The sequence below is a fragment of the Rhinolophus ferrumequinum genome, chromosome 25, assembly GCF_004115265.2.
Source record: "Rhinolophus ferrumequinum isolate MPI-CBG mRhiFer1 chromosome 25, mRhiFer1_v1.p, whole genome shotgun sequence".
Lineage (NCBI taxonomy): Eukaryota > Metazoa > Chordata > Mammalia > Chiroptera > Rhinolophidae > Rhinolophus > Rhinolophus ferrumequinum.
Window position 1 is genome coordinate 11,575,722 of NC_046308.1, and position 13,600 is coordinate 11,589,321.

The 13,600-nt window shown below is 38.7% G+C and overlaps 1 protein-coding gene across 2 annotated transcripts in view; it reads right to left on the reverse strand.

The window, feature by feature from the left end:
- Positions 1–13,600, reverse strand: part of TAOK3 (TAO kinase 3) — a 145,858-nt gene that overhangs the window by 14,351 nt on the left and 117,907 nt on the right. For both annotated transcript variants that reach the window (XM_033097872.1, XM_033097873.1), the window contains exons 15-17: positions 8,528–8,764; positions 6,668–6,796; positions 2,802–3,005 (exon numbers count right to left, since the gene is read on the reverse strand). In XM_033097872.1, the coding sequence (XP_032953763.1) occupies positions 2,802–3,005; positions 6,668–6,796; positions 8,528–8,764 (570 nt within the window). The remainder of the gene's footprint in view (positions 1–2,801; positions 3,006–6,667; positions 6,797–8,527; positions 8,765–13,600) is intronic.

Below are 13,600 nucleotides of genomic sequence, written 5' to 3' on the forward strand. Positions count from 1 at the left end.
GTGCCTTGAGGAATAGCCATTATTAGCTCTTGCTGTCTAGGTCATGGAAGTTGCTTTTCCAGCTTGATTCTTCATCTTTTCCAGAGTGATTCTTCAGCTCTGTCATCTACCCCGTATCCTTCCAATAAATTCCTTTCCATGCTAAGTCAGCCAGAGTTTGTTTCTATTGCTTGCAAATCAAATAAACCCACTGATACTAATGTAATCTTCTTTTTCTAAAGTAAAAGTTATGTACAATATATAAACTGTATGTATGTATACAAATGTACAGAAAAAAATATCTGGAAATTATGTGCCAAATTAATGGTGACTGTCTCAGGGTAGAGATTGGGTGGGATGGGAATATCAAGAACTTTCCCTACTCAACTTTGCATTTTTCTATATTTGTCTCCTTTCAATGTTCTTTGATGACTTTTGTAAACAGAAAGAAAAACTTTGAACATTTTCATAAAGAAGGTTCTGGAATAAGACTAAACAAAAGAAAATCTAGACTCATAAAAAAATACCCTCATGGGGCTATTCTTTACTCGATTGGTTAGAACCTGATACTAATGGAGTCACAAATACAGTTTCTATCATTTTGGGGGGATAATTGTCTTCTATATCTCAGACTTCTAATTATCCCCTTAATCTCAGACTTCTTTGAAATATGTGCGATTAGAATAATAACAATTGCCAGATGAAAACAGTCCTATATATGTTATTTGCAACTGGCTATTGGACTTTTTTGACTTCTAATAAATTCAACATGTCTAGAATGAATCAATCAGTTTCTTACTAGCAACCCCTCTCTAAGCTTCTATTTCCATCCAAATGCATTTCCCCAAGTCTTAAACCCTAGAAATAACTTTGATCTTACCTTCATCTTTTCTCTCATATCCTATTGTATGCAAGTCCTGTTTATTTTATAGTTCAAACTATGTTTCAATCTGACCTCTCTTTTGACAGCTACCGTCACCACCTTTGTCTGTACCCCATTTCCTACCACCTATCCCTTTGCTTGTAGTTTCTTCCACCTAATCCATTGTTTCTCAACGTTTGTTTTTTTCATTATTGTCCCCATCGGGAGCTTTTTTAGACTCTGCCCACTCCCAACCATCCCCACTCCTGAAATGTTAATACCACAGATATACTGTATATCTATTAATGTACAGTGTTCAGAGGGCCACAAGCCATTGCAATAGCTAAGACCCCAACCCCACAGGAACCTACTCCTCTGGGGGCAACATCACCCCCAACGAGAATGCGTGCTCTAATCAATCTGCGTGTTGCCACCTAACTGGGCTGATCTCTCCAAAGTATAATTCGAGCCACATCACTCATTGCCTGGCTCAAAAATGTTCAGCATTTTCTCCCTCTTCCAATAAGATGAGATAACAGAAAAAGAGCCTGAGCCTGGCCCATAATTATATGTGGTCAATCAATTTGAGTTTTCTCCGCCCTTTTTTCTTCCTATTTGAATACTGCTCTCCAAAACGTTAGAGCAACTCACATTCCCATTAAATGTACCTGAAGTGCTCGTTGCCTTCGCACAGGTGAACACTGGGTTTTTATTAAACTTCGGTAGTTTTACAAATGTGCTAGCTCGTTTGTGAGGCTTTCTCTTTCTCTGATTATTCCAGGTCACAGTGATTTCCTATTGAACTTTGTATCTGTAACTGATTCATACTCTTCCCCTAATCTTACAGAATAACATCGTATTTATCCAATTTCCCAAATTAGCAACTTTGAAGTCACTTTTGACTCTTCCCTCTCCTGGAATCCTCACATCATTTAGTCCGAATTATTTTCAGTTCTGTCAGAAATGTCACTCAGATCTCATTTCCAAAAGCACATGTGAATCTTACAGCATTGGGCTAAAGAAGATGCTATTTGAAAAAAAAAGAAAGATCTAACCTCTCTTGATCCCCATTGCCTCTTCCAGGCAGAACTAGAGAAAGGGGGTCCTAGCTGAGCTCACTGTGTTTTGCTTCTCACCACTCTAGCCTACCCTCAGTCTGATGCACTCATTCTTCAAAATAGAGAAAACTCATCCCTCACTTCCCTGCTTAAAACCCTCTCGTGGCTGCGCAGCTGCCTTGAGGCTAAAGTCGAGCCGCCTTGGCTTAACAAACAAGGCCTTCTGTGTTCTGCCTCCAGCTACTCTTATTCTGACACTCCACTCCACACGCAGGGTACTCACGCCTCATCAATCACTGAATCCTCCAAGCCCTTTCATGACTGTATGTCCATGATACTTATTTATGTGTCTATTAATGTACCTAACATGTTATATTGTACTTAGTCTGTTACGCGTCTGTTTTTCCTCTTAGAGTTGGAACTACTTGAAGGCAAGTAGTACAGCTTCTCTAAAGTCCTGGCGTTACGAGCCCAGAGCCTGGCACAAAGAGGCACTTGGTGAGTGCTGGATGACTGACTGAATGAACTTAATTAGAGAGCAGCATGCTGTTATTTACATGTTTCATGTAGAGTCTCAGAAACACAAGTCTATGACAAGAGCTGAGAGCAAAAATTCTCTATTCTGTTTCTTTTGATTCTCCACTGCATGATATGGCTTCTCATAGCTGTTCAATACAGTTCCATTACATTTATTTGGGAAAAGTCGATTTCTTGTTCTGTAAATGGGCTTTCTTTCCTCCGTGGTAAATTCACTCCCTGCCTTTTTGTATACCTACTTTGTCTCAGGCATTGCGCTAAAGACTATAAAGGCTAAGGGTATAGGAATGGACAGAACAGTCATGATCCTCACCAAGGTCAATGTCTCACAAGTTAGTGACAATAGTTAGGAACATAATCCATACCTCCCGAATGTTCTGTTGCTCCACCTCGTGCCGCTTGATCATTATTTTCCGCTTGAAGAAGCGACAGTTTTTGTCGTAGTACAGTCTCTGCTGAGTGAGAAGGTGGGCTTCCTCTTCGGCCTGTGTGTGCTGCAGATTCTCTTTATGCTTGGATATCCGCTCTTGCTTTTCTTTCTTGGGTGTGCTATGGTCCTCATTCATTTCCTTCACACAAAAAGGAAAAAAACAAAACACAACCATGCCGGTCTCGTTAGTCAAAGGAACTATAATCGTTTATTGCAACGGTAGATTAAAACATTTGGAAAGCAAATGAGAATGTTTGGGGTTGCACACACTCCTCAACAATTCTTTTTTTTTTAATTGATTAATTGAATATTAAGTGAGAGGGAGACTTGTTAGTTTTCATGTGGCTTCTTGCTCTCAGAAATGATTTGTTCACTCATTTAGTCCATACACATTTACTGAGTTCCTATCATGTGACAGGCATTGTGCAAGACACCGATACAACAGTGAACAAAAGAACATGATATTTCCCATCATGGGGGTTTACAGTCCAGAATAAAGAATTAATCAAAGAATCACAGAACTGAACTGAAAATTACTGTGATAACTACTGTGAAGGTGAGAACTTGGATGTTTAATAGAAAATATTGGACTTTGGTAACAACTAAGCTGAAATTTGAAATATTGTAGGCGTTAACCAGTCAAAAAGGAGCGGGAAGAATATTCTGGGGAGAGGAATACTCTGGTGCAGTGTCACATGAGGTGAGGCCGGACAGACAGACAGGACCCTCTGTGGCCTTCTAGGCCAAGTTCAGGACACTGATCTTTAGGCAAAATGGATTTTATATGGGGTGGGGGAGAAGGTTAAAACAAGATGCATTTCAAAAAGATGACTCTGGCCTCCATGGGTAGAACGGAATGAAGAAGGCAAGAGTTTGTCCATGGAGACAGCTAGGCTAGTTGCAAAGGTTCAGGTGAGAGAAGGTAGTAGCTTAGACAAAGGAGGTGGTGAAAAGATTTCAAAGGTAGGAAGTAACTCTGCAAATGTTACTCATTTGAATTTCAGGAAAAACCATTCTTCAATTGGGATTAGAGGATAAATAAATCACCTAGATTTTCAAAAGGACAAAAGTCATAATTTTTCTAGCCCATGTGGGTAAAGGGAAGACAGCAGTGCATCAGAACAGTTAAGAAGATATTAGCCTATAGGGAAAGTACGGTGACCCCTTTTAGAGAAAGTACAGTATACTCTTCTTCATACTGTTGCCATGGACAAGCTTGACCTATCATGTTTGGTTAACTACTCATTCGGTTGAAATCTCCGTTAATTGCTAACGCCTATTTTATTTAATGTTTTGTGATGCAGCCATCACACACCATTTAGATTATTTTTGCACTTAGTTAAGAAGTCCTTGTAAATCAAATTTCAACTTTCTTGTTCCAGTGAAGTCTTAAGTGAAATACTGAACTCTACAAGAGCAAGAGCTGTTTCCAGCCTGGTGTAAGCTGGGATCACACCAGGAAGGCTGGGTGACTCATTTCTTGATGCTATGACTTCACTACTAGGTTTGACATTAACCACTACATTGCACACCCACGTTCAAATAGGATCACAAAAATTCACTCCAAAATGAAGACTAAATCATTTCTGGGCCATCCATCATTCGGTATTACCCTGTTGTTTATCAACAGTGGGGATGATGGAGACTGTTCTGTCATCCCAAAGACAACACCTTCAGGGATACCAGTATCTAAATATAGAAGCCACTTGAAACAGTCTGAACTAAGCTTTACTTCAGTAATGAGGAGTAATATTAGCTCTCCACGGAAAGACTTACTGAGGCTATTTCAAATTGGGTTTAGGCTTGTTTTTCCTCATGAGCTTATTGAAAGGTTAGGCCTGTGGTCTCTTGGACTCATAAATCTGAGTATGGTGAACCAAAAATAGCCTTATGCCTGAAGGCTGAGTGGGGACTCTTGGATGCTGTTCTGTGGTAGAATTTTCTAAAGGTGGAGTTCATGCAATCTCCAGTACCTTAGCTCAAAATGGTGGCTGCAGTCATAAAGTATGGCCTCCAGAGCATGAGTAAGCACATGGAGTTAGAAATAAGAATGTATCTGCAGCTGAGAAAATTTCAGAATTTCTTATGGGAAGAGCAAAGGTATCTCCGTGATCTAGCAACATCTTTCTATTGTGATATAATAATTAGGCTCAAGCAATAACTAAGAGAAAATGGAGAGAATGTGAACCTTCTTAGTTGGGCCATTGCTCTATACAGCCTGGTTTTCTAGATCTTATGGTGTTAGAGATTCTTCCCATTCAGGCAGTATGGATCAAATACAAATGTCTGTTAGGCCCAGCAATGACCAGTGGCTCTTCCGGGCAGGGCAAAAGATCCCACGGCCCACCCCAAAGCACTTGCTTTCACTTCTTAGTGAAAAAAAGAACTGGAGAGGAATCTTGCTAAGTCTCATATTATTAACTTAGAATATGGACTCAAATGAATGATTTCACATACTAGAACAATGCCCCATATTCAATTTTATTAAACCTTAATAAACTAGTAGTCTTATGGGAAGGAAATGCTGTGGAAATGTAGGCAATTCACCTGGAAGGACTGATAAAAGGAGAACTGAAGAAATCTGAGCTTTCAGATCAACTTGCAGTTCTGCAGGAGGACTTTCCAAGGCCACTAGTGGTCTTCAACCAAACATTCAAAAATCGATCATTCATTTATCAAATATTCGCATGTACCAGATACAAGAATACAGTCATGGGCAAAAAAAAAATAATAATAATGGTTTCTGCTTATGTCACTTACTTGGTAGTAGGGAAAGTAGCTCAAAGAATCCCTAAAGGATGTAAAATTGAAAACTAGTGTTATGAAACCAGAGGCTCCAGCCTTGGTTGAGGCAGTCAGGAAAGGCTTCCCTGGGGAAGTGACATTTAAGATAAAGTACTGATAAACAATCCTAAGTCTTACAAGGAGGAGGAGAAGGAATTAACAGCAGAATTGTGGCAGGGGAGGGGTTGGGGGAAGGGTGGGAAGAGCATCCTGGAGGAAGAATCTATATGAGCAAAGACCCTAGAAGGGCAGAGCTTGATACATTTGAGGAACCAAAAGGTGACCATTGTGGCAGGAGCAGCAAAGAGTTGGGGGTGACGGGTGGGGGGTAAGCAGGTGAGGGGAACACTGGTGTGAGGTGAGGCTGGCAGCAGACCATGTAGGGACTTCTACTCTGTTTCCCCGAAAATAAGACCTAACCAGACAATCAGCTCTCATGCATCTTTTGGAGCAAAATTAATATAAGACCCAGTCTTATATTATGTAAGACCCGGTCTTATATTACAGTAAAATAAGACCGGGTCTTATATTAATTTTTGCTCTAAAAGATGCATGAGAGCTGACTGTCTGGCTAGGTCTTATTTTGGGGGAAACGTGGTATTTTGATCTATCTTAAGCCACGGGAAGTCAACAAATGTTAAAAACATGAGGTGATAATATCAGACTTATAGTTTGAAAAGATCACTCTGGCTGAAGTGGAGAATAAACCAGAAATAGGCAAGAATGGTTTAGAATGTGACCAAATGGTTCCTGCAGTGTGGTACCTGGACCAGCAGCATCAGCATCACCTGGGAACTTGTTAGAAATGCATATTTCAAACTCCACCCCAGACCCATTGCATCAGAAAAGCTAGGGGTGGGTTAGCAATCTGTTTTAATAAGCATTTCAGGTGATTCTAATGTAAAGTTTGAGAGTCAATGGTTTACACTACGAATAGATTACTATGTAAGATGAATCAGTTTTAAGTTCCAACCATTCTAATGGCAACTTGGTGACTACAAATATTGGTGCTCTTACCTCTTTTATTTTTTCCTTACAAATCTTATACTGCTTCTTCTGACTTTCTAAGAAAGTTGTCAAATCTTTCTTCTGCTGGGCCAAGATCTGTTGTTGAAACTTCTTCTCATCTGCTGCAGCTACCTTTGCCTTATAAAACAAATATGATCTTGGATGAATTGTGCGTCACACAGAATTCAGCTATTTATATTCTCCAATGCATTAGAAAAATACATACATGCTGAATAATGTAATTTTTTGAACAAATAATTAATTAAAAACAAAATAAGGAAATGCTTGCTCTGATTTTCCTGTATCTTAAACAAACAAACAAATTAACAAACAAACTTACTATTGAAAAACATATTCCCAATTGTGGGAAAAATATGAAGATAAACCATAAACATGTTTTATTGAACACCCACACACACACAAATACATGGGATGAAAGGTAAACCGAGGATTATAATAAAGTATTTTTTATCATATTATTAGCAGCCCAAGGATTGTATTATAAAAATGGATAAACATAATTGGCCAGTTTTATTCCAAGAATCTAACTCTAATCCATTAATTATTCCAACTATCAGATTTCCTAGCGGGGTCATCTCCAGTATAATAGGCAAAGCTAATGACGGTTGATTTCTTAGTACCTGCTACAATCCACAACAGTCAGACACCAAGACATTTTGGGGACTCCTAAGTGGACAGAACATAGACCAAATAAAAGATAACCTAATAAATATTGGCTCCTGAAAGTGACCCAATCTAAGTTTCAGGGAACCATTAGATGAAGCCCATATGTAAGATGAGGTGCTTAGGGGATAGAGAGGGAATTATGCTTCATGGGTCTTTTTATATATCTTTTCACCTTTAGCTTCCACTGTCAACAATTTTCTTCTCATTATGAACAATTCTCTCCACATATTTACCATGTCAAATCCCCAAGAAAGAATCTGACTGGTTTATTTAATCAACATCCTCCCTGTTTGGGCAGAGGTTTTCATGCCACACTGCCTCATAGATTGATGGCTGTTGGGGAAATGCTTCTTCTACAATTCTGAGTTTTTTTTCCATGTGGAGAGAGAGCTTAATTACTGAAACACCCCTGGCACCCTGTCACTAGTCACTCCATCCCCAGGGAGCACATATTCACCCTGGCTTTTTCATACTATGAAAGTCTTATGGGGCGAGGGGGTGGCAGGAAAGGCAACTGGTTTAGCACTACTAGTGCCTGGGTAGGCAGGTCTGTTTAATTTTGTTCAATATTATTAGGCCCATTTTCCTTCAGACATAAATCACTTCTCCCATCTAACATTTATCAGTAATAAAGGTGATATTTTGACTCTCTACCTTACCCTCTTGTCTGTTTTTAAATTAGTTTAGAACCTGGGTGAGGAAGAGAGATGTTCCCTAGAAGACTCAAGCAATAGCCAGATGAATTACTTGCAGCCATTGGTCAGAAGGCCATCCCTAGGTCAATCAGCTGTGGGCAGGGATTATCACCACTAGAAGGGACGGTGTGTGGAGCCGTTTTCCTTGGAGGAGGACTGTGGGTGTGGCAGGTACAGGAACAGACCTGAACTGTGCACGTTTCCACAGGATAAGGGCATCTTGTTTCTTTTTATTTTACCTGGACCCCCACCAAGGGACCGATGCTCAGACTACATTTGAACGGACAAGAATGTGATCTATACCTTTAGTTACTATTTTAACTTTTAACGACAATTTTAAGTAGTCCCATAGCCCCCCACCCCCACCAAAGCAATACTATTCCTTTATCGCCCCCAATCACACCCCTCCTGCGTCCTGCTAACAGGATACCACTGATGGGCCAGCCTGGCTTGGCTGCGGCACGGAGGCCGGTGTGCACTTACTGACCTCCTTTTCTATGATAGCCACTTGCTTCTTGGCCAGCTTCTCCAGCTCGATGGACGAGTTGTTGGCATGTGTCTCCACCTCCTTCTGGAGCTTGAGGCGGTGCTCGTCCATCTCAGCCTTCAGCTTGTTCTCCAGGGCGATCAGCTGCTTCTGGTGCTGGCGCCGCATCCGCTTATAACCTGACATCTGTTCCCGCAACTCGTTCTCCTGCTCATGCTCATGGATCTGCCGTGTAACCTGATTGGGGTTGGGGAACAGAACTCAGGTAACCAGGTTCATGGAAGACAAACTTTCCGGTAAAGTGGGAGAACCCTCTGGCACCATTTTATTTGTCATTGTCACCATGACTTCACCTACTATGAGGTCTGACAATTAAGTTCGCAAACTTGTTGCAATGCTGTTGCTAACCTTTTTAGATATCAGAGGGATTATTCATTATGAATTTGTACCAACTGGACAAACAGTTAACCAAGTTTACTATTCGGCAGTGCTTAAAAGGCTGCGTGAAAAAGTTACACGACCTGAACTTTTCACCAACAATTCATGGCTTTTGCGTCATGACAATGAACCAGCTCACACGGCACTGTCTGTGAGGGAGTTTTTAGCCAGTGAACAAATAACTGTATTGGAACACCCTCCCTACTCACCTGATTTGGCCCCCAGTGACTTCTTTCTTTACCCAAAGGTAAAGGAAATATTGAAAGGAAGACATTTTTATGACATTCAGGACATCAAGGGTAATATGACGAGAGCTCTGCTGGCCATTCCAGAAACAGAGTTCCAAAATTGCTTTGAAAGGTGGACTAGGCGCTGGAGTCAGTGCATAGCTTCCCAAGGGGAGTACTTGGAAGGTGACCATAGTGACATTCAGCCATGAGGTATGTAGCACTTTTTCTAGGATGAGTTCGCGACCTTAACTGTCTGATCTCGTATTTCCTGAACACTCACCTGTACCAGGCACTGTGCTGGATGCTCTTTATATACTTTATCTCTAACCCTAAAAACCCCTGTCTCATTCAGTCATGTATTTATTCATTCATGAAGCAGGCGTTACCATTCCTATTTTATAGATGTAGAAATTGAGACTTGAGGGAATTAATTTATTAATTCAGCCAAAATGTATTTACATATTTTTGATACATCATTATATATATGCTCAAGGTCACGTAGCTAATAAGGGGTGGAGACAGGATTCAGACCCATTTCTGTCTGATTCCAGAGCCATGATATTCCCACTATACCAGGGTTTCTCAACCTTGGCACTATGACAATGAACCGGATAATTCTTTGTTTTGAAGGGCTGTGCTGTGCATTGTAGGATATTTGGCAGCATCCCTGACCTACCCACTAGATGCCAGTAGCACCTCCCAAGTCAAAACAATAAAAAATGTCTCCAGACATTACCAAATGTCCCCTGGGGGGCACAATCCCTCTGAGAACCACTGTGCTATATCATATTGCTTGTTTGTGTGTTAGGGATCGTTTTCTGTCACAGGAATTTTGAGTATCCTTTCAAAATAGTTTGAACAAGATTTATTTCCTATTCTTAATATGAATCGAGAGAAAGAAATTTCTCCTTTTAAATCATCTGTCTCTTCCTCCCTTCCTCTGCCAAAGAGATGTTAACAAATTATAATACATTTACTTCCTCTCAAATTATAATACATTTATTTCCTCTAAAGAGGAGAAAGCATTTCTATGATTTTTGGACAGCTACTTTTCTTAGTCATTTTTCTTTAACCCATTCTCAAGTGAGTAACCAACAAACTGAAGACTGCAAATGTAAATTATGCTATCTCGTTTCTACCTTTTCTGATTTTTCAGTGCTTCCTTCAATTTATCACCCCTCTTTATTTTCCTGTCAGGTTCTCTGGTCACTTCCTTTTCATCCTTCCTATCTTAGAAAAAAAAATTTAAGCACAAAATTATAACGTTGGTTTTGTTTTAAATAATTTAGTCACTCCTATAAGCCACTTCTCCTCAATCTAAACCTCAAAAAAGTTTTACTCGAAATCTTCATGCTGCTATTCATTCTCTCTACTATTTTCAGTTTATGGGTCAAAGTGCATTTTGTACAAAGAACTGTTTGTTTCTCTACTCTTTTTAGAAGGTGTCCCTGAATATTAGATTGAGTCCTTACTATCAAGAGAGTGCTGTTCTGTAACTGGATAGTATTATCAAAGTACACCATTAAACATTAGCCGAACTTTGAAACCTTTCCAGCTGAAACTAACGCTGGGTTTCATATTCATTTCTCTTTTCTAAAAGACAATCCTCCTTAAAGTATGAGGAATAAGAGCGGACAATATTTCCAGACCAAAAAAGGGATATCACCACCAAAGAGGCACCTAACATTCTAAAGAAAATAATCTATTTTGCCATCACAATAAATATATTTTAATGGACTTATTTCATGATAAAAAGAAGGAAAGAAAGAAGTAGCTTGAAGTATATGTGTATATTTCACTTCTTCGTGCTTGTGCCTTCCTGAAGTTCAACTGTACGGAAAAAAACACTCCAATTAACAGAAAGGATACCATTTATTCCTTTCTGAACTCAGAGAAATATGGGAGTGAAGTATCTGTTCAAGTGTAAAGTTTGCGGTATGTTTTATCTATGTACTTATTTTTTCTTATTTTAGCATTCCTTCTTTAATCATATTTCCAAAGCTGAAGCATGGAATACTCTAAAGCTATCGTGATACATTTAAAACTTGCCAGCAGAATGTTTGACTGATTTGTGGTCAATAAAATAAAGTACGGCTATTTCCCTAAACCAGGCAGCCTAAAGATAAAACAGAACCGAGTTGTGTTGGGAACATTTTCTATCCTAATTGGTGAGTCCCTGTGAAAAGGGTGATCCTACTGCATACCAGATCATACAAAAATGTGGCAAAAACAAATGACAAAGCTCAACATGCTATCATTGTAATAAATAAATTCCAGGAAAGACACTTTGCTTTTAAATGCTTCCTATAATTTGGATAATCACCTTCTTAACTTCCTAATATTAACTTCCATTTATACAGCTAAACTTTCTAAGTTTGAAAGTAATTGTCTTTTTAGATATGTATTGTGACAGTGAGTTTTTAAATTCCATGCTCAAGCTAGATAGATGAATTTAAATAAAAGTATAAACAGATGTTTCATTTGAAAGTTTAACATGAAACTTATAAAAAATATGTTACCTATAGTTATGTATGCCTATTTTAAGTTTAAACTTTGTGTCTTATGAATACACTCTTTGGTCAATAAAATTTAAAAAATAGCTCATAATTTTATTATGTTTTATGGTTTACATTATACTTTCACATGTAATTTACCTCTTCAATTTTTATAAAGCCTGGGATTTGAACTAAGGTCCTATGGTTCTTGAATTGTCTGAGGAAATTCATATCACTAAGGCAGAAAAAAATGAAACTTTCTGTTAAGAAGTAAAGGAGGGGTTCAACACCCAAACAGCCAAAACTGGAGAGAATGGTAAGTCTAAGTTACAAACTGAGTGAGTCAGAGAAAGTTATAGAAATGTAGGGACTGTAGCTTTCACAGTGGTAGTCTCAGAAATGTGATCAACTAAAAGTGAGCAGTTTTATCTTGCCACAACCAGTAGGTTCTTGGAGACATATCTCATCTCATCCCTGACCATATAACTGACCTTGGGCAAATTACTGAACCTCATGAAGTCTCTCCATTTTCTTCATATGTAAAAAGGAAGCACCACTAGGATGAGATTGCTGATAAGATAACACTTGTGCCTACCAAGGTGTCTGACACATAAGAAATGTTCAATACTGTTGGTTTCCTTCCTTTTCTGCCAGGCTCTGAGTAATATGTCTCTTTTTCCTTCCACTAAGCATTTCTGGTGATAGGGACATGGATCAGAAGAAGTGGACCTAAGAGAAAGGTCAAGTTTAACAATAAAACCGTACTTGTATCCAGGTTGTAGATTATCAGTATGTATAATTTCTGAATTTGAATTATTAACTATTTCATATACCTGGACTAATATATATATATATAAATAAAAAACCATAAAGGAAGACTGAGCTTTTTTCAGGAAGTTTTTATAGACATTCCATTCTACTGGATTTAATTCCAGCAAAATTTGGCCCTAAAACACATCACTTCACCCAAAGTGTACTATTTGCCTATCAAGAACAGAACACTGAGCTAGAAGACTAATAAGCAACTTACTGAACATAAAAGAGAAGCAAGGTGGCTGATAATGTTACCCTCTTACAAGATCAAAGCCAATTTACAAGATTAATTATATGTAAGAATCAAAATAATGCTTATGATAAAACTGGCCACCCTCAGCACTTAGAACAAATGAAATTTATAGCAAGTTCTTAAAAAGAATACAGTGACTCACACTTTGGCATTAGAAATTTGACATTCCACTCTTTAGAACACATAGGGAAAAAAACATTTTAAGTTTGTACTAAAAGTAATGACTGATAACAGGCAATTCTGCTTTATACAGAAAAACCGACATGAAGAACTTTGAAATACGTACTTATAAATCCAAATTCTCATGCGGTACCAGGGCTGGAATAGACGTCATTCATTCATTTGTTCATTCATTCAACACACATTTATTGAGTTTGGTCATGTGGGCGGGCATATAGATTGGCAACACAAGTGAAAAACAGCATCAGCAGTGCTCTTAGTGAGAAGAAGAGGTCAACAAAAAGGAAAGAGGAGATATGAAATATTTTGATAAGCATCCTCCGAAAACACCATCCAGGAAGAGAACACATTTTCAAGCATTTAGAAACAGAACAGTGGGGCTCCTGAGAGGTGAAACAGTAGCATTTACTGCTGAATCTCTAATTTTTTTTTTTTGAATCTCTAATATTTTTATGCCTGTCTATCAAACTCACTCAGGTACCCAATTTCACAATTAGCTGAATAATTAACTTGCATTTTTTAAAAATCCAAATGAAGATTCCATTTTCTATGAGCTTTTCTACTGAATCTGTAAAATCAAAATAAAAGAATCTATGTTTGCATAGATAGGACAATAATCATTTTCTCCTACATCCTTTCCTGGAGAGTTTTATGCCCCTCTCCC